General features: G+C 39.4%; 1 protein-coding gene across 1 annotated transcript in view; it reads left to right on the forward strand.

Annotated features, from left to right (window-relative positions):
• LOC129624651 (ATP-binding cassette sub-family C member 4-like) overlaps positions 1-20321 on the forward strand; it is a 164462-nt gene that overhangs the window by 136789 nt on the left and 7352 nt on the right. The window contains exons 28-30 of the mRNA XM_055542806.1: positions 6576-6748; positions 7185-7290; positions 16880-17014. Of these exons, the coding sequence (XP_055398781.1) occupies positions 6576-6748; positions 7185-7290; positions 16880-17014 (414 nt within the window). The remainder of the gene's footprint in view (positions 1-6575; positions 6749-7184; positions 7291-16879; positions 17015-20321) is intronic.

A 20321-nucleotide genomic window follows, 5' to 3' on the forward strand; every position in this document is an offset into this window, starting at 1 on the left:
TTCTCTTCTTTTCACAGCTATTTGTAAGGCCTCCCCAGACAGCCATTTTGCTTTTTTTCATTTCTTTTCCATGGGGATGGTCTTGATGGAGACAGGTCCTGTCTCCTGTACAGTGTCACAAACCTCCGTCCATACTTCATCAGGCATTCTATCATATCTAGTCCCTTAAATCTATTTCTCACTTCCACTGTATACTCATAAGGAATTTGATTTAGGTCATACTTGAATGGTCTAGTGGTTTTCTCTACTTTCTTCAATTTAAGTCTGAATTTGCCATTAAGGAGTTCATGATCTGAGCCACAGTCAGCTCCTGATCTTTTTTTTTTCTGACTGTATAGAACTTCTCCCTCTTCAACTGCAAAGAATATAATCAGTCTGATTTCAGTGTTGACCATCTGGGGATATCCATGTGTAGAGTCTTCTCTTGTGTTGTTGGAAGAAGGTGTTTGCTATAACCAGTGTGTTCTCTTGGCAAAACTCTATTAGCCTTTGCCCTGCTTCATTCCGTATTCCAAGGCCAAATTTGCCTGTTACTCCAGGTGTTTCTTGACTTCCTACTTTTGCATTCCAGTCCCCTATAATGAAAAGGACATCTTTTGGGGGTGTTAGTTCTAAAAGGTCTTGTAGGTCTTCATAGAACTGTTTAACTTCAGCTTCTTCAGTGTTACTGGTTGGGGCATAGACTTGGATTACTGCGATATTGAATGGTTTGCCTTGGAAATGAACAGAGATCATTCTGTCGTTTTTGAGATTGCATCCAAGTGCTATAGATTGCACCCAAGGACTATACAGTCCATGGAATTCTCCAGGCCTGAATACTGAAATGGATAGCCATCCCCTTCTCCAGGGGATCTCCCCAACCCAGAGATGGAACAGTCCATAATCTAATCGATTCTTCAGTGCTCTGTTGTCCAGCTCTTGCATCTGTAGATGACTATTGGAAAGACCATAGGTTTGATTATACGGACCTTTGTCAGCAAAGTGATATCTTTGCTTTTTAACACACTGTGTAGTTTTGTCATAGCTTTCCTGCCAAGAAGAAATCATCTTCTAATTTCAAGGCTACAGTTACCATCTGCACTGAATTTAGAGTCCAAGAAAAGGAAATCTGTCACTGCTTCTATCTTTTCCCCTTCTGTTTGCCATGAAATGATGGGACTGAATGCCATGATCTTAGTTTTATTAATGTTGAGTTTTAAGCCAACTTTTTCACTCTCCTCCTTCACCCTCATCAAGAGGTATCACTAAATCAATGAAGTCAGTTTTTAAGTGAACCAAAAACCCTAGTTATTAATTTGTGTATGATGCCTAACTGGATATATGAACCCAAACTCACAGAGTTAACCTGAGAATGAGTAGGAGAGAACCACTATGTTTTCCTCTTTATGAACTTCAGTTAAAAGGAAAATATGGCTTAAAATTTTTTTAATGTCCTCTAGTTCTCTTTCCTCCTTCTTCCTTGGCAGAGATGGGCATTCAGAAGGAAGACAGTCCTATGGATGCTGCCTGTCTCATTTTGTTTATTTTTCTAAATATGCTGAAAATACATTTTTCCTGTACTGAAAACTTGCCAACTTACTGTAAACTGATAAAAGTTCATCAGAAATTAGTGCTATTGGGGTGCTAAAAAGCAAAGGCAGCTCTAAAAATATAACATGAGTAGTACCTGAAGATGAAGCACTTTATCACTCAGAGGTTAAAACTTCATAGTAGATAAAACTCTGGGAATGAATCATTGATGTGTTGCTTCTGTTAAAAAGCAAAAACAAAACACCTTAGATACTGGGATTTGGAATTAAGGGTAGAGTATGTGGGCTTCCCCAGTTGCTCAGTGATAAAGAGTATGACTGTAATGGGGGAGAAGTGGGATTGATCCCTGAGTTGGGAGAATTACCTAGAAGAGGAAATGGTAACTGGCTGCAATATTATTGCCTGGGAAATCCCATGGACAAAGGAACCTGGTGGGCTATAGTCCATCAGCTTCACAACTTAGCAACTAAACAATAACAAAAATGTCCTGTCAAAACTGGGAAGAAATCATGTGGTTAAATGTCTGACATTGATAGTGCCTCTGTTAGGACACAAGTGTGTCACATCACACAGGAAACTGAGATAAAGAAATTTGGGCATCAGCAGCTGGTGCATCAGGAACCACGTGGTTCAGTCCTTGAGGTGGAGACAGGTCACATGTCCATTTCCTGGGGCCTTGTGTTAGGTGAACTTCCTCTACCGCTGGCCTTGCTCTGATAACAGCTCTTCCCCATCTGTTGATTGCATTTCAGTGTCTCCTTCTGGCCCACACCAGATTTTCTCTTTCAAAAGTAATAAAGTTCCACAAAATTTGGAAAGCACCTGACATCTGTGTTCACCTCATGTGAGGGGCGTCAGCACCTACTACACAGAGTGCACATAGCAATGATGGAGACAGGGTGCCTTATGAGTCCAGTTTATTTTTTTCAGTTTTGCTATATTCTATTATTTTCCCAAGTTCAAAAATAATCTGAAGTATTCTATACAGAGATGTATAGTTTGAATATTTATTATTTGTTCTATTTTCCTTAAATTATAACTTTTTCAGTGCTTTCCTTTGTTTAAAGTGTGATATGATATCTTGGAGTCAGTTAATTGTTATAAGAATATATCCTTTTTACAATTACACTTACTAAGGAAACAGTGTTAGAATACTGGAGTGGATTGCGATTTCCTTAGCCAGGGGATCTCACCCAGGATCGAGCCCAAGTATCCTGTTTGGCAGGTGGATTCTTTACCACTGAGCCACCAGGGAAGCCCACCTTCATCCAGCCAACAAATATCTACTGAGAGCTTGTTAGGCAATGCTGTAGATTCTGAGGCTGTCACAATCATCAAGAGATAAAATGTCTGTCCTTCAGGAGCTGAAATTCTCCTGGAGAAGTTGAAAATCAAGCCAATCATATGTAACAAAATGCACATATGTAACGAAATCTCAGTGCTGATACATGCAAAGGAGAAGAGTGAAGCAGAACTTGAGGAAGGGTGAGCTGATAGCATTATTAATAATCGGCAATATCTATTGATCTGTTACAAATTCTACATGCACTGACACATTTAATATTCTTAACAATCTTAAGAGGTATACATGTTTATAATTATGATATTATAGTCTTACATAGAGTTTAGGAAGATAAGATAGAGTAGGTTCAGGAACTTGCCCAATTGGCACAGCCAGGCAAGACTTATGCCAGGCTGCCTGGCTTCAAGTCTCCAATTTATTTTTGTTTGGCTGGAAAAAAAAATATTTAACAAAAGTCTAAAATGCGGTATTTTGGTGCAATCTCAAAAATGACAGAGTGATCTCAGTTCATTTCCAAGGGAAACCATTCGGTATCACAGTAATCCAAGTCTATGCCCCAACTACTAATGCTAAAAAAGCTGAAGTTGAACAGTTCAATGAAGAGCTAGAAGACTTTCTAGAACTAAAACCAAAAACAATGTCTTCTTAATCATAGGGAACTGAAATGTGAAAGTAGGAAGTCAGGAGATACCTGGAGTAACAGGCAAGTTTGGCCTTGTAGTACAAAATGAAGCAGGACAAAGGCTAACAGAGTTTTGTCAAGAGAACGTTCTGGTCATAGCAAACACCCTTTTCCAACAACACAAGAGACAACTCTACACATGGACATCACCAGATGGTCAATACTGAAATCAGATTGATTATATTCATTGCAGCCAAAGACGGAAAAGCTCTATACAGTCAGCAAAAACAAGATGGCAGTTGACTATGGCTCAGATCATGAACTCCTTGTTACAAAACTCAGGCATAAATTGAAGAAAGTAGGGGAAACCACAAGGCAATTCCGACATGACCTAAAACAAATCCCTTACAAATTATACAGTGGAAGTGACAAGTAGATTCAAGGGATTAGTTCTGAAGTGCCTGAAGATCTATGGACAGAGGTTTGTAACACTCTACAGGAGGTGGTGAACAAAACCATCCCCAAGAAAAAGAAATGCAACAAGGCAAAATGGTTGTCTGAGAAGGCCTTACAAATAGCTGAGAAAAGAAGAGAAGCTAAAGGCAAAGGAGAAAAGGAAAGATATACCCATCTCAATATTGAGTTCCAAAGAATAGCACAGAGAGATAAGACAGCCTTTCTAAGTGATCAATGCAAAGAAATAGAGGAAAACAATAGAAAAGGAAAGACCAGAGATTCCTTCAATAAAATTAGCAATACCAAGAGAACATTTCCTGCAAGGATGGGCAAAATAAAGGACATAAACCGTATGGACCTAACAGAAGCAGAAGAGATTAAGAAGTGGTGGCAAGAATACATGGAAGAACTATTTTTAAAAAAGGTCTTAATGACCCAAATAGCTACAATGATGTGATCACTCACTTAAAGACAGACATCCTGGAACACAAAGTCAAGTGGGCTTTAGAAAGCATCATAATGAAGAAAGCTAGTGGTGACAGAATTCTAACTGATCTATTTCAAATCCTAAAAGATGATGCCATGAAAGTGTTGCACTCAATATGCCAGCAAATTTGGAAGACTCAGCAGTGGCCACAGGACTGGAAAAAAGTCAGTCTTCCTTTCCATCCTAAAGAAGGGCAGTGCTAAAGAATGTTTAAATTACCACACAATTGCACGCATTTCACATGCTAGCAAAGCAATACTCAAAATCCTTCATGCTAGGCTTCAATAGTACATGAAGCAAGAACTTCCAAATGTACAAACTGTATTTAGAAAAGCCAGAGGAACCAGAGATCAAATTGCCAACATCCATTGGGTCATCAAAAAAGCAACAGAATTCCATAAAAAAAAAAAAAATCTACTTCATTGACTACACTAAAGCCTTTTACTGTGTGGATCACAACAAATTGTGGAAAATTCTTAAAGAGATAGGAATACCAGACCATCTTACCTGCATCCTGTGAAACCTATATGCTGGTCAAGATGCAACAGTTAGAACCGGACATGGAACAGCTGTTCCAAAGCAACAATTTGGACTGGTTCCAAATTGGGAAAGGAGTACGTCAAGGCTGTATGTTGTCACCTTGCTTATTTGACTTATATGCAGAGTACATCATGCAAAATGCCGGGCTGGATGAAGCACAAGCTGGCATCAAGATTTCTGGGAGAAATATCAATAAACTCAGATATGCATCTGATACCACCCTAATCATAGAAAGTGAAGAGGACTAAAGAGCCCCTTGATAAAAGTGAAAGAAGAGTGTGAAAAAGCTGGCTTAAAACTCAACATTCAAGAAACTAAGATCATGCCATCCTGTCTCATCCTACATTGCAGTAGATGGGGAAACAGTGGAAACAATGACAGACTTTATTTCCAAAATCACTGCAGATGGTGACTGCAGCCATGAAATTAAAAGATGCTTGCTCCTGGGAAGAGGAGTTACAAGAAACCTAGACAGAATATTAAAAAGCAGAGACATCACTTTACCGACAAAGTCCATGTAATCAAACCTATGGTTTTCCCAGTAGTCATGTACCAATGTGAGGGTTGGATCATAAAGAAGGCTGAGTATTGAAGAACTGATGCTTTTGAACTGTGGTTCTGGAGAAAATTGTTGACAGTCCCTTGGACAGCAAGGAGATCAAACCAGTCAATCCTAAAGGAAGTCAACCCTGAATTTTCCTTGGATGGACTGATGATGAAGCTGAAGCTCCAACACTTTGGCCACCTGATGTGAAGAGCCAACTCATTGAAAAAGACCCTGATGCTGGGAAAGATGGAAGGCAGGTGGATAAGGGTACAAAAGAAGACAAGATGGGTGGATGGCATCACCAATTTAATGGACCTGAGTTTGAACAAACTCCAAGCAATAGTGAAGGACTGGGAATACTGGTGTGCTGCTGTCCATGGGGTTGCAAAGTGTTGGGCACGACTCAGCAACTGGACGACAATAACCTGTATCCATATGCTTTGGGAAATAAGATGTTGTGTTTTATTTTTCATGTGTTTTCATTCACTACAATGCATTTATGACACTGAAGAAAATGCACTTGATTTGTCCACTATTTATAGGATTAAACTTGGGAAAGAACCATCATCAGAATGGGTTCCAGGATTACTAATGTATAAGGGGCAGTTTGTCATTGCTTGAACTTGCATATATTAAACTTCAGAAAATAATAAAGGCTCAATAAGCTTATATCTTCAGAGAACCAGTTTTTATGTAAAATTTTTGAAAGTTTTTCTCTAGTATACCAACTCCTATGCAAAATGTACTTTGGGAAACTTGACTCAACCATAAAGATCCTTTTAACTTTTCTGTTTAAGTCACATTGGGAGAAATAGCTTCACTTTTTGAGAGACTTCCTTAACTAACCCCTAGGTGGGGTTTCTGGTGGATGTCCTGTGATGGGAATGGGGGACACTGAGATCTTTCTGTCCTGAGTTGACTCCACCCTCTTTCTCAGTGAACATTCACTGGAAGGAGCTCTCCCCATCACCTGGCTGTACATGAAAGATACATAAGAAGTCCTGAGAATGTCAAAGCTCTAATGTCTAAGAGGCTTGTCTACTTCAGGAACAGTTTGCTTAGAAAAATGTCATTCTTTCTGTATCCATAGGTACAACTTAAAGAATCCATCGAATGTCTTCCTGCTAAAATGAATACCAAACTAGCAGAATCTGGACTGAACTTGAGTGTTGGTCAGAAACAACTGGTGTGCCTTGCCAGGGCTCTTCTCAGGAAGAATCAGATATTGATTATTGACAAAGCCACATCAAACGTGGATCCAAGGTATGGAGCTGAGCCCCAGGAAATCTTGAACTGACTTGTAAATGTGGTAAATGGAAAACATTTAGTGAATCTTTGAAATGTTTCTAAGTGCTCTTTTGGCCTCATGGATATCTGTTGATAATATTAATTCCAGAAAACAAAGGAAAAAACCAAGACATGTTATATGGTGTTAATGTTTTGAGGCACAATAAGAGAGCTGAATTCCTAAATCCAACTCCTGATAGTTTCAAGCAATTTTGAGGGAAGACTAATTTTCCATCATTTTATAAAAAATATTAAATTTCTAAGTAGATTTTTATACTTAGTTTTTTAGGAACAAGACTATATGTTAAAGTATTGATCTTTAAAAACATTGTAAAAATATCATAGGATATTTTTAAGTCTTAAGTCTGCTTTTCCTGTCTTTATTGAACTAAATAAACTTCTTTGTTTCTAGAACTGATGAGTTAATACAAGGAAAAATTCGTGAGAGATTTGCCCAGTGCACTGTGCTGACCATTGCACACAGATTGAGCAACATTATTGACTCTGATTGGATACTGGTAAGACCCTCTCCATTTTAGTTGTTTCCATTTATGTTCAATTTTCAATGTATCCTTCCATGTAAAATTTGATAGGAACGTCCATTAATTTTTCTTTTAGTTTTTTCTCTCATTCCTGAAAATTACTCAAGTACTTAACTATACTTTTAGAATGCACTATTAAATAATATATCCAATAATCTTATATTTTCATATTAAAAGTTTATTTGAATTGTCATTTTTTTATGATCACCAACCATTAAAATATTTCAAACCCAAGTTATAGCTCCATATTTTAGTGCTGCAGAACTCCATCATCTTCACTGTATCATAGTAATTTCAGCATTTTTGGATTCTCTTATCAAAAAATTTGGCTCTAATTTAGATTGCCAGGAGGTTGATGGCTAAAGTTGTAGAATTTCTCAGGAGTCCATGAGAAGAAAAAGCCTAGTGAGAAAAACAGTACTTTAACTGAAAGGATTTCATATAAGAAATGTATTACATATGGATTAGAGGGCTAGAAAAATGAAACACTGGGGTAATGATTTTAGAAAGCAGCTACCATATCCTCAGACAGATCTCCAGACCTGAGAATTCAGAAGAGAGGCCCTAAAAAATTGATGCTCAGACCTCCAAGGAGAGGTCACTGCCCGGTTGCTGGTCATATTTGTGAGGGGGCAGGATGGGGCTGGTTCTCCAGGTGCTAATAGCTGGGAGCTGAGTCAGGTCCCAGTGCCGAGGTGATGCTAGTAGCAGAATCAGGTAGCACATTAGCTGTTTCCACCTTCAGTCTCGCTCTAGGGCCCCCTACTTGCAGGACCTAACAAAGGCCACCTGGAAAAAGAGTCTGAAGTCTTGCAGTGACTTGCAGAGACCCAGCTTCTGCATCACAGATGAGAGTTTGGAAAGAAAGGCAAATCAGGGATGAGAGACTAACTAAACAACCAGCAAGTCTCTTACACAATATCTCTGTTCTGCACACATGGCAAGTTCCAGGCTTTGGTCTCTGGTTATCTGTCTAGTATATTCCTTCCAGGTTTGGTTGGCTCTTTCTTCCTTAGTAATTTAATATTTCCATCCTTAGCTTTATTTCCTTCCTCTAACTATTCCTTTTCTCTCTTTTTCATTTTATCTCTTTCCTTGTCCTTTCCCTCTGTTGTTTGCTCAGTTTCAATAAATATTAGGATGTGGCTTTATAAAACAAAAAAAGCATTCCTCAAAGGAAAAACTTTGGCAGCAAATAATCTCAGGGAATGCAAGATACTTTAAGGTATGTTGATGGTTCATACAAAACAAGTAATAATCACTAATGAGTGGTCAGTAATACCCACAGTTCCTTATGTTTAAGGATAATAGTACCATCTCTTTTGACTTCTTGGGCAGCTTCTGGAATATCACCTCCTATCCTACTTCACATGCATTGTCAGATGGGATCATCAGTGGGACACTGAGAAGATACCAGGCTGTCAGCATTGAGGCAGTGCCTGTAGCCTCACACCCCAAGCTGGAAGTGCTCAGGAGTGAGCTCTGGGGAGGCAGACGACAGGAGTGGGACATCCTGTCGTCTAGGCTCCAAGCAGTGTGTCTGGTCACGTGGACTAGATATCACAGTAGGAAGCAGGCTCTACCTGCAGACTTTCATGAAAGATGAGGTGACATTCAAGATTGCCCAACAGTGACTCTTAATTTCTAGAAATGTTTTGTGTCAGTCCTTCATTTTGTGTTCTTGAATGCTAATTGGAAAAGTAACCTTTTATTTCTAGTTTTTACCTGTCACTTTGTTGTTCTTACCTCTCAACATTGTATTTCAAAGACTGTCCCCCAAAGCATCATTTTTCCATAATAAATAAATGATGCTGTGAAATGTACCTGTTTCAAGCCCTTTGTCAGGCTTTAAACATAGCGGCAGAAAGATGGCTTGATATCCAGCTCAGTTAAGGGTCTGTTCAATTAAATTTTTTGTTCCTAAATGTACCCTAAAGATTTATTTTTGGTTTTTCGGTATTATAGCATTAATAACATTCATGGTAACAGATTATTTTTATTATCTAATTCTTGGAAATACTGTCACCTTGGAATGTGTGGTTGGTTAGGGAAACTGAAGAAGCACAGAAATGGAGGACATGTTGCCTGATCAGTCCTAAACTGTTATCACTCAGCACCTGATCTGCAGATGTGAACATCTATATCCTCTGAACCAGTCAGCTTTGTTGCTATTATCAAAATATGCTCATTTTTTTTAATTCTTTACTTATTGGTCTGTTGTTCAGTCATTCAGTTGTGTCTGACTCTTTGTGACCCTATGGACTGCAGCATGCCAGGCTTCCCTGTCCTTCACTATCTCCCAGAGCTTACTCAAACCCATGTCCATTGAGTCGGTGATGCCATTCAACCATCTCATCCTCTGTCATCCCCTTCTCCTCCTGCCCTCAATCTTTCCCATCATCAGGGTCTTTTCCAGTGAGTTTGCTCTTCACATCAGGTGGCCAAAGTACTGGGGCTTCAGCTTCACCATCAGTCCTTCCAGTGAATATACAGGGTTGATTTCCTTTGGGATTGACTGTTTGATCTCCTTGCTGTCCAGGGAACTCTCAAAAGTCTTCTCCATCACCACAATTCAAAAGCATCAACTCATTGGCTGGCACTCAGCCTTCTTTATGGTCCAAATCTCATATCTATATATGACTTCTGGAAAAATCATAGCTTTGACTATATGGGCCTTTGTTAGCAAAGCAATGTCTCTCCTTTTTAATACACTCTCTAGGTTTGTCATAACTTTTTTTTCCAAGGAATAAGCATCTTGCAATATCTTATCAATATATCCTGGTAAATTTCTATAACCTCAAATTTTTCTCTCTTGGTCAATGTCTGTGAACAAATCTTTAAAGGACTTTTATGAAGCAATGTACAGCCAGTCCCTCCCCAACTTTCTAGTTTTGTCTCACTCTCTTCTCCCTCCTTCCTTTACAGCTAAAACCACACTGATGGTCTTTCAGTTCTCCAAATTCAATGTTCACCCTCTTACAATGTGCTCTCTGTAGACTGTTGGCTTAGTCTAAGGTGCCTGCAGTGGATAATGGTGAGATGGTGGGACTTGGGGTAGATATGGAAGTGGAGCCAAGTGGACTGTGTGATGGATTGAACATGGGATCTGAGGGCAGAGAGAGAAGTTGATGCTGGTTTCTGGGTGCAGAGACTGAGCATTTGGGTGAATGGGGAAGATGGAGGGAGAAGGGAAAGGCAAGGGTTCTGTTTGGAGTCTGTCAGCATGGTGATGAATGACCTTGTTTCCAGAAAGGATCTTACCCTTCACCGTGGAGCTGCTCTTCCCACTTCTGTGTTGGGAGACCTTCAGTTTAAGGTTCCCTGGTTGAGATCATCAGTGGTGTCACAAGGAGGTCCTACCAGGAGATGTAAGCTTTGCCCTGTGTTTACTTCTCATTCTGAGCTAGTTTTTGTTGCTGACTCCTCTTGTAGGAATAACAGGATTAGACCTCAGGGCACCAAGAGACAGGCATCCCCCAGCTTCAGGGTTGGGGATTGTCCTCTGTGCTCCATTCATCCCAGGTGTAAAGCTTGTATGTTATTCTAGAGCTTCTAATTACCAGTTGGCTTTCAATGTAGTGAAAACATCACAAATAATGTTCTCTTTCAAACCTTCAATTTTTGAGGCAATCTCATTTTTATTGCTTGCTTTAGAACTATAGACATACCTTGTTTTATTGTGCTTCCCAGATACTGCATTTTTTACAAATTGAGAGCTTATCATAAACCTGCATTGAGCAAGTCTACAGGCACCATTTTTCCATCAGTATCTGCTTATTCCATGTCTCTATGTCACCTTTTGGTAATTCTCACAATATATCAGACATTTTCACTATCAGTGCAGTTGCTTTGGTGAGCTGTAACATCAACGATCTTTGATATTACTACTATGATTTACTGAAGTCTCTGATGATGGTTAATGTTTTTTAGCAATGCCTTATTTTTAAGTTAAGTTCTGTACTTTTTTTTTTTTCAGACATAATGCTATTGCACACATGCTTGGGTATAGTATAGTGTAAACATAACTTCTATATGCCCTGGAAGACCAGAAAATTCACGTGACTCACTTTACTGCAGTATTCAGTGTATTCTGGTGTTCTGAAACTGAATCTGCAATAGCTCAGAGGGATGCCTATACCAGTTCCTTTCTGGAAAGCAAGTGATTGTTTGTTCTGAAAGCTTTAAGGATATAAAGACAAGTCAAAGTCAATCTGCTACAAAGCCTGATGCTTCACAGGGAGGGCTGCCAGCCTGGGGGAGGGGCTTGGGGAAGTGACAGATGCTGACGAAGGAAGGGCATAACCAACAGCGCTGTCACCATAGAGTCCTGTCACTGCAGGTGTTAAGGTGTAATAATTACATATTGTTGCACTGATGAACACTTTGGCACAAAAATAGATGGATATTTTCTTTTATTCTGTTTTTTAAAATGAAGAGTCTAACTCATAAAAACATATATTTTGTTACAAAAAGGCAATAAATGTGCAAGGTACAAATAAGAAAATTTTTTTAAATCTCATAAAGGGAAGATTACAAAATATGCACCACCAGAAAGTAACAGTTGTATAGTGCTATAATATTATTTGGATAAAATTAGAACTATTAATAGTTTGATAATTAGTCTTATGCAAAACAGAGTATTTCACCAGCAGAATTTTTATAGCAACAATATATTCTTAAAATCCCCCATGTCATTAATTAATTTTCTATAGTACAATTTTAATAGCTGCCTAGAATTTCATCTTAGAGATTGAGTATAATTAATCTGAAACTTTGACATAATATGGGCTTCCCTGGAGGCTCAGACTGTTAAGAATCTGCCTGCAATGCAGGAGACCCAGGTTTGATCCCTGGATCAGGAAGATCCCCTGCAGAAGGGAAGGCTACCCACTCTAGTATTCTTGCCTGGAGAATTCCATGGACAGAGGAACCTAGCAGGCTACAGTCCATGGGGTCACAAAGAGTCGGACATGACTGAGCAACTAACACTTTCACTTTAGAGATTATATATTTTTTAAATTGTCACTTTTATTCAAAAATCTTGAAGTGATTAGATGGATATGGTTTTGCTTAGTGTAAGTGAACAAGAGAAAAGGCTTGTTGGGAAACAACTGTGACCCAGTTAATACCTTTGTGTATGTGTTGGCTCTCTGAAGGGATTTACCTAGTTTTGGTTCACTAAACCATTTCAGAATTTTATTTTCCAAAGAAATTCTCTGAATTTTAAGTATCTTAAAGATGTCATAACAGCATCTAAGTTATGATTAAGCATAAAAGTCAGAACAGCAACTAAATTAATCATCCTCATTTGCTCCAAAATAGTGGAGTGAGACAGACAAATTAGAAATCCTTTTTCTCCTTACACTCACTACTGTCTATATTAGAGGGTTCTTCCTATAGATTTTAGGATTAGCTGGGTGCTTGTGACCTGCTTTCTCTGCAGCCAGTAGCAGAGCTGTTGCCTCTAATTTCTGAACATTTCAGTCTTCATGTCACCTGAATTCTCCCTAGAACCATGAACAAAGAAGCATGTGACAATCTGCACTTGCATTAACAGTATTGTTGTCTGTGGTCAACATTTTCACTGTCTGCAGTTAGAGAATTCTTTGGAAATGAATGATGAAGAACCAAAACCAGGGACAGGAAACTCAGATTCCACCTCTTTTGTTTACAGTCAATCTTATGATTTTGTTTTTTGTTTCTTCCTCAACACAAACCTCTTCTCAGTAGAATTTTCCCCAGGGAAATCAAAACCAGAAACTGTTGTAACATCCCCACCTGGAAAGCACAAAACAGCTCATGTCTAACTAGACTGTTACTTAAATTCTGTGTTTCACCTTCATGGAACATTTCTTTCAGAAGCCTACATGGCTGTAATTAGAATATTTCAGAAGAGAAAACTCCTTCAAAAACTCCAAAAGATTTCACTCAAGTTTTCAAAGGAAAATAATATGGAGGTAGAAAGCACAGTTGGGAAGAAGAGATACTTTAAGAGGGGAGTGCTTCTGTGCAAAGGCAGCAGATTTGGGAAAGTGACTGTGGAGGCGACTATAACCCAGCCTACATCACCCCCCTGGTGAGAGACTAATTTATTATTTAAAGATCTAGGAAAGGATTTTCAGTTAATACTTGCCACCTTGCCCCGTCACTGAGAAAATCGCGGGCACCCATGTCACCAGTGAGGGACCCACGATGCAAGTTTGGACAGCTGTCCCTGTGTCATCACCTGGCGACAAGAAACAGATATGACACAGACCTTCCCCTTGCAGCTCTACTTGTCGATAAGTGGGGCTCTATCTCTATTGTTGTTATCATTTCTTATCAGGCTTTAACTCCATCCTCTCCTGCCCTCGACCTCTCTGTGCACTCGCCCACATCTCCTTGCATTCCTCCTTTTCACTGATGACATCTTGCCAACGAAATGGATCGAGTTATTTTTGCAGTGGGTCCATTTAATTTTTATGTCTAGACAGCTACCAAGAATATATACACATAAACAGGTTTGATAAACATGTCTCATTGGGCTTATGTAACTCACTTGTCCAACATAATGTTTTTTTACATAACTGACTAGAGCTTGATAAGTAATTCAAGGTTGGGGTTCCTGGAGAGATCCTGGGGTTCTGGGATTATTATCACACCAATTTGAATGTGTGATTTAGTTTATAGTTTAACTTGTGTTACAGCAAGGGTGGAGACATAATGGGAAATTATACGATGTTATTCTTATAAGGGATGTTAAAAATCTAAAACTATACCTATTTTTCTGTACACAAAGAAAATTTAGATTTGCTTTATGTTTATTTATTCTGAAATATCTAGAGTCTTTGATCAAGCCAGTAAATGTAAAGGCTAAGGTGGTAAAATTCTGTTTCTGGCCATTTTTCAATCTATGTCCCATCTTAGCTCTTGTAGCCCCTAATGTGAGTCTTGCCTTTTAAGTTTAATTAGATCCAGTTTATTTTTGCGTTTATTTCTTTGCTTTGGGAGACTGATCTAAGAAAATATTGCTGTATTTTATGTCAAAGAGTTTTCTGCCTGTGTTTTCCTTTTTGTTTATAGTACCCAGTCTTATCTTAGGTCTTTAAACTATTTTGAGTTTATTTTTATGTGTGGTATGAGGGAGTTTTCTAATTTCATTCATTTCCAGGTATGCAGCTTTCCCAGTACCACCTAGCAAAGATACTGTCTTTTCTTCAATATATATTCTTACCTAATCTTTCATAGATTAATTGAACATAGATATTTTGAGACCTGTGATTTAAAACTGCAGTTTTTCTTCTTCAACTTCAGGAGGAGCAGTTATGTTCTATTATGCTATACTTAAGTAAAATTGCACATTCAGGGCATCTAAACTGGCATGCTAAATTGGCATATAGAAAATTAATTATGTAGATGAGACATTAAATTATTCTTGGAGTCTTTTGAGAAAGCTGCTGTTAACAATGATTCACAGTATAAACAAAAGATTAATAGAAATATGCCCTTTGTGAGACTTAAAAAATGTTTCCAATTAAATAAAAAGGATGAAGTTAGCTGCAATACCTATGTGTAGAAAAAATAACTTATGTCTTGTTTAGAGTTCCAGCATATTCTGTTCTTTTTTTAAAAAAAATAATTTTATTAATATATTTTTGACTGTGCTGGGTCTTCATTGCTGTATGGGCTTTTCTCTAGTTGCGGCAAATGTGCAGACTTCTCCTTGCAGAGGCTTCTGTTGTTGTGGAGCACAGGCTCTAGGCGCTCAGGCTTCAGTAGTTGTGACATGTGGGCTCAGTAGTTGTGGTGCATGAACTTATTTGCTCCACAGTATGTGGGGTCTTCCCGGACTAGGGATCAAACCTGACTCCTGCATTGGCGGGCAGATTCTTTTACACTGAGCCACCAGGTAAGCCCATACCACATATTCTCTTTAGATACATTTACTCTAAATATGACCTAAATGAATAATTAAATTCCGCTTAACATCAGAACTGGAGAAGGCAATGGCACCCCACTCCAGTACTCTTGCCTGGAAAATCCCATGGACGGAGGAGCCTGGTAGGCTGCAGTCCATGGGGTCACAAAGAGTTGGACACGACTGAGTGACTTCACTTTCACTTTTCACTTTCATGCATTGGAGAAGGAAATGGCAACTCACTCCAATGTTCTTGCCTGGAGAATCCCAGGGATGGTGGAGCCTGGTGGACTGCGGTCTATGGGGTCGCACAGAGTCAGACATGACTGAAGTGACTTAGCAGCAGCAGCAGTAACATCAGAACTGTTTTTGTAGTTCTATTATTTGGGTCAATTATTTCAGGTACTTTTTCCTCTTCCATAACCATTAACCAAGGTCACTCATAAGTAGAGAGGCAAAGTTAAGAGCCCCTTCCTCTCCCTTTCAATTTCCAATTAGCAGGTTTATTAATGAGTAATAAAAGGGGTGAAACGTAGGTAGCTTAAGAAAGAAAGAGAAAGAAGCAAATAAAAGTAATTTGTGAAAACAGATTCATATCCTAGGCAGTTCAGGTTGGGCTGCCCCATGTGCTGTGCAGGCTGTGATCACTTCAGTTTGGAGCTCAATTTCTTATTTGCTTTTATAGTCTTATCCAAAAAGAAAACTGTATTTCTAGAAATTCCTTCTGTTCAGAGCAGTTCTGCAAAAGCTGCTTATATAGCAGCTCTTTTTGCCAGCCTTCCACTCTCATAATAATAAATTACAGCTACAACCAATGTCAAGAAGCATCTTAACCTCTTGGACAAGGGATTCTGCCCCTCTTATTCAGTCGCTCAGTCTCTCAGTTTCAGAGTCTTTGCAACCCCATGGACTGCAGCACTCCAGACTTCCCTGTCCTTCACTACTTACTGGAATTTGCTCAAACTCATGTTCATTAAATTGGTGATGCCATCCAACCATCTCATCTTCTGTCGTATCCTTCTCCTCCTGCCTTCAATCTTTCCCAGCATCAGGGATTTTTGCAGGGAGTCAGCTCTTCCCATTAGGTGGCCAAAGTAATGGAGTTTCATCTTCAGCATTAGTTCTTCCAGTAGGGGCTGACATAATCCAGGATCCTAAAGAAATTCTGGAAGTATTTACTTTTTTCCCCCAAAATATTGCTCAGATTGTCAAATCAACTTGACAATTAATTTGTTGTCAGGAAACTGCCATGTGGTTTGTATGATGTCAACCTACTTTTTAGATAAAAGCAGTCTGATTTTCTTGAATCAAGACATTTCCCAACTTTGTGTATCTGTATAAATAGCCCTCGAAGGTCAGAGTCTGAGAGCCAAAAGCACTAACTAATGATAACAACCCCAAATGCCCTGGGCAGTATATAAAATGCTATAGACTGTTCAGTTCCAGTAATCATATTCTAAACTTTTTATTTTCTTCCTTTCCTATAACCATATAATGATGAAAGGTTGGGCTGGGCCTTTGTCTCCCTAGTAAAACATAGTAATCAAACTATTTAAATATCAGTCCTACCACCCAAATTCTCCCTGACCTGCCCCGTTTTGAAATATTATCTGAGTTATGTTACTGGGGGATATTGTGTGCTAATGGGTTTCTTTCTGCTGTTAACAGGTTTTGGATTCAGGGACACGGAAAGAATATAGTCGGCCATATAATTTGCTGCAAAATAGAAACAGCCTGTTTTACAAGATGGTGCAACAACTGGGCGAGGCAGAGGCTGCTGTCCTCACCAAAAGGGCAAAATAGGTGAGCCTGCTGCGGGAAGCTGTAATTAAAATTCACCTCCAGGGTTCACTCTTCACAGGATCTCCACCAAGGGTCTGGGAGCAAGCACTCTGTGCTGTTTTCAGTTAGAAGCCTCCAGAGAGGAAGCTTCATGACTGGGTCTTAACAACATGTAGCAGGTGGAAGGCAGGTCTGCTGAGAATCTGCAGCAGTGCTGGGGGTGGGGTCGGGATGTGTGAACCCTTCTGTGTGCACACACCTGTGCCTGAGACAGATTTTGGATTCGACTTTCCACATGTTCGGACTCTGAGTTGAGATTCTCATGGAGCACTGAACACTCTCATTTTTTGGACCCTTTACATTCATTCTGACTTGTGCTCAACACATTTGTGAATCAGGTTCTGTCAAGGAATATCCAGGAAATTTGAGAGTTTAAGGGGAAAAAAACTTGGAATATTTTGATTCTAGGAAGCTCTTCTAGAGAAAGGTGTAGGTCTCTTCTGTTTCCTAACCTGTAAAGAAAACTCTCACCTGATATTATCACTTTCTCCCTAATTCTTTGTTGTTTAGAATTAGGTCCATTTTCGCCCCCCCCCCCCATGTTTCCTCTGCCTTCTAGAAGGTGAAATTGTCATCAGTACAAATCAGGAACTCACAATACCCTTAAAACTGTAGTCTGAATGGTGCTTGAAGGTTACAGAGCACTTTCTCAGAGATGAGGTGTGTGAAGCACTAAGCACTGTGTGTGGTGTGAGGAAGGGGCTCAGTGAGTAACATTCAGGTCATGTGGTATCTTCCTAAGAGAGGTGTAGTGGTAACCAAGGTCTGGTTTAAGAGACTTAGCCATTGTCAAGCAGCCATCTGTAATTCTTTCTGGAACCAAGTGGGAGTGGGATTGGAGTTGATGAGAAGATAGAGGGAGGGAAGGAAGGTCTGGTGTTCTTACCTCTTAACATGTGTGGTTCAGGGTGGGATGTGGTTTCCCCATCAAAACTTTATCTCTGGATGTTTTAAATTATGGATATATTTTCCATTTTTCATACTTTTCTGCCATTCCCAGATTTTCACTTGTAAATAGAATAAGAGTATTTGTGTAATATTTAAAATGTCTTAAAGAAAACATGTCCCAGTATCTTAGGTACTTGTATAAGAAAGATTTATCTAAAATGTGGCCTGATTTCATCACTGTCTTCTCTCAATCCTCTGTAGAAATGAGCAAATGCAGAGCAAGACCTTCTGCTGCTCATCAGGTAGGAGACTTCCTGGGTCCCAGAGCTGGCTGAAGAGTTGGTAGAGTTAGAGTTTGTGCTTAGGTTTAGGGACAAGGAAGTCTGTGTTCTGAACTTTTCATAAGTACTTACATTGTATGCAAATGTAGAGAAGCTGAACAAGGGTATTTTTTTTTTTTTTATGGCTGAAATTCACAGAGTGCTTTTATCCACTAGAGTGTCTCCCAGTCAGACTATCCATCCTGAGACCTAGAGAGCCAGGAATCTCCCAAACCCTTTGCTCTTTTGACCTTAGGCATTTCACATCAAAAAGAGGTGTTCCCACCTGTATGTCAAAGTATCCATTTTAAAACTATATCATCATGACATTGAATAATGAGAAATAGAACACAGGATTTTAGATTGGTCCAGATAATAAGATAATAGCATTCAACACTCTCTTTGTACAGATGAGGAAACTAAGGTGCTTTAGAAGGAGGGTGGCCCTATGTATATAACTGGTGTTAAGCTAGTCTGCAGCAGACACAGAATTATAAATTTGGTCTTTTAGTAAATATTTTAAATCAAGTGTAACATACATACTGAAGCAGACATAGGTCATAGAATTAGAAATCTTGTGATTCCAGGTCTGGTAATCCTGCACCTACTGTAACAATATTAATGGTAAGTTACATTTGTGTAGTTCTTTGTTTTATACAGTTCTCACATGTATGATTTCACATAATCTCATGATGGTCCATTTTTATCCCATGTCTTGGATGAGGAGAGTGTGTACAGGGCTCACCAAAGGTGACAGAGCTGGTCCAAGGAGCACAGAGGGGGGAACTGCTGGCAGAGTCGAAGTGCCGTCCTAGGTATTGTGTTCTGTGTCGAGCCTGAGAACACTGCTCCTGTCACATGTTAGCCAAAGTCGGGCCAGTCACCGAAGTTCACAGGGAGGCAGAACCTCACTCATGGATTTCAGTCCTGCCACTGGCTCAAGTCCCTCTACAGAAAGAAATACATTTCTTAATTCTCATCCCATCTTGACATTACTTCTGCATACTCTGCATCCTTTTAGGAGGATAAACTGTCAGATTATCGGTTTTTTTGAATGTGCAAGCATTAGATATCAGTGCATTGTTCAGAGCTGTAACACGGGGAGCACTAGCCTAAGTCACAAGGTTCTCACTCTAATAGAACAGAATTCATTCATCTGAAAAGAAAACCCAATATCTGGGAGAAGGTGCTTCCACATCACATTTTCTTGAACTTGCAGCTCAGGTGAGCTGACACTGTCTGATTGACCCTTTTGGATGATCCTTGAAATAGTAGAGAAAGTCCCTTTTAGGTACATAAAGCTAAAGGGGGCAGTAGTGTGCTAGGGCTGCCATACAAAAACCAAAGAGTAGGCGACTTAAAGAGCAGAAACTTATATCCTCACAGCCCTGGAGGTTGGAAATCTGAGGTCAAGGTGTCAGCAGGGTTGTTTTCCTCTGAGGTCTCGCTCCTTGCCTTGTAGACACCATCTTCCCTCTGTGTCCTCACATGCTCTTCCTTTTATTTGAGCCTGTGTCCTGGTCTCTTTATATGAGAACTCCAATCTGTTAGATTAAGATCCACCTGTATGATTTCATTTTAACTTTATTGCCTCTTTAAAGACACTGTCTCCAAATACAGTCACATTCTGTGGTACTGGAAGGTTTAGGACTTCAACATGTAAAATTGGAGGAAGGAAGGCCAGGGGTCTCCAAATGGAGGGAGTGGGCTGCAAGTGTCAGACATTTTTTCTCTCTCTCATAAGCTGCAGGAAGAATCAAACTACTAGTGTTATATGTTTTCCCCTTCTCTATACAATTTATATCTGCCAAAAAAGAAATACAAAAAGATAAAATGGTTGTCTGAGGAGGCCTTACAAATAGCTGAGAAAAGAAGAGAAGCTAAAGGCAAAGGAGAAAAGGAAAGGTATACCCATTTGAATGCAGAGTTTCAAAGAAGAGCAAGGAGAGATAAGAAAGCCTTCCTCAGTGATCAGTGCAAAGAAATAGAGGAAAACAATAGAATGGGAAAGACTAGAGATCTCTTCGAGAAAATTAGAAATACCAAGGGAACATTACATG

This window comes from Bubalus kerabau, chromosome 12 (assembly GCF_029407905.1).
Source record: "Bubalus kerabau isolate K-KA32 ecotype Philippines breed swamp buffalo chromosome 12, PCC_UOA_SB_1v2, whole genome shotgun sequence".
NCBI classification, from domain to species: domain Eukaryota; kingdom Metazoa; phylum Chordata; class Mammalia; order Artiodactyla; family Bovidae; genus Bubalus; species Bubalus kerabau.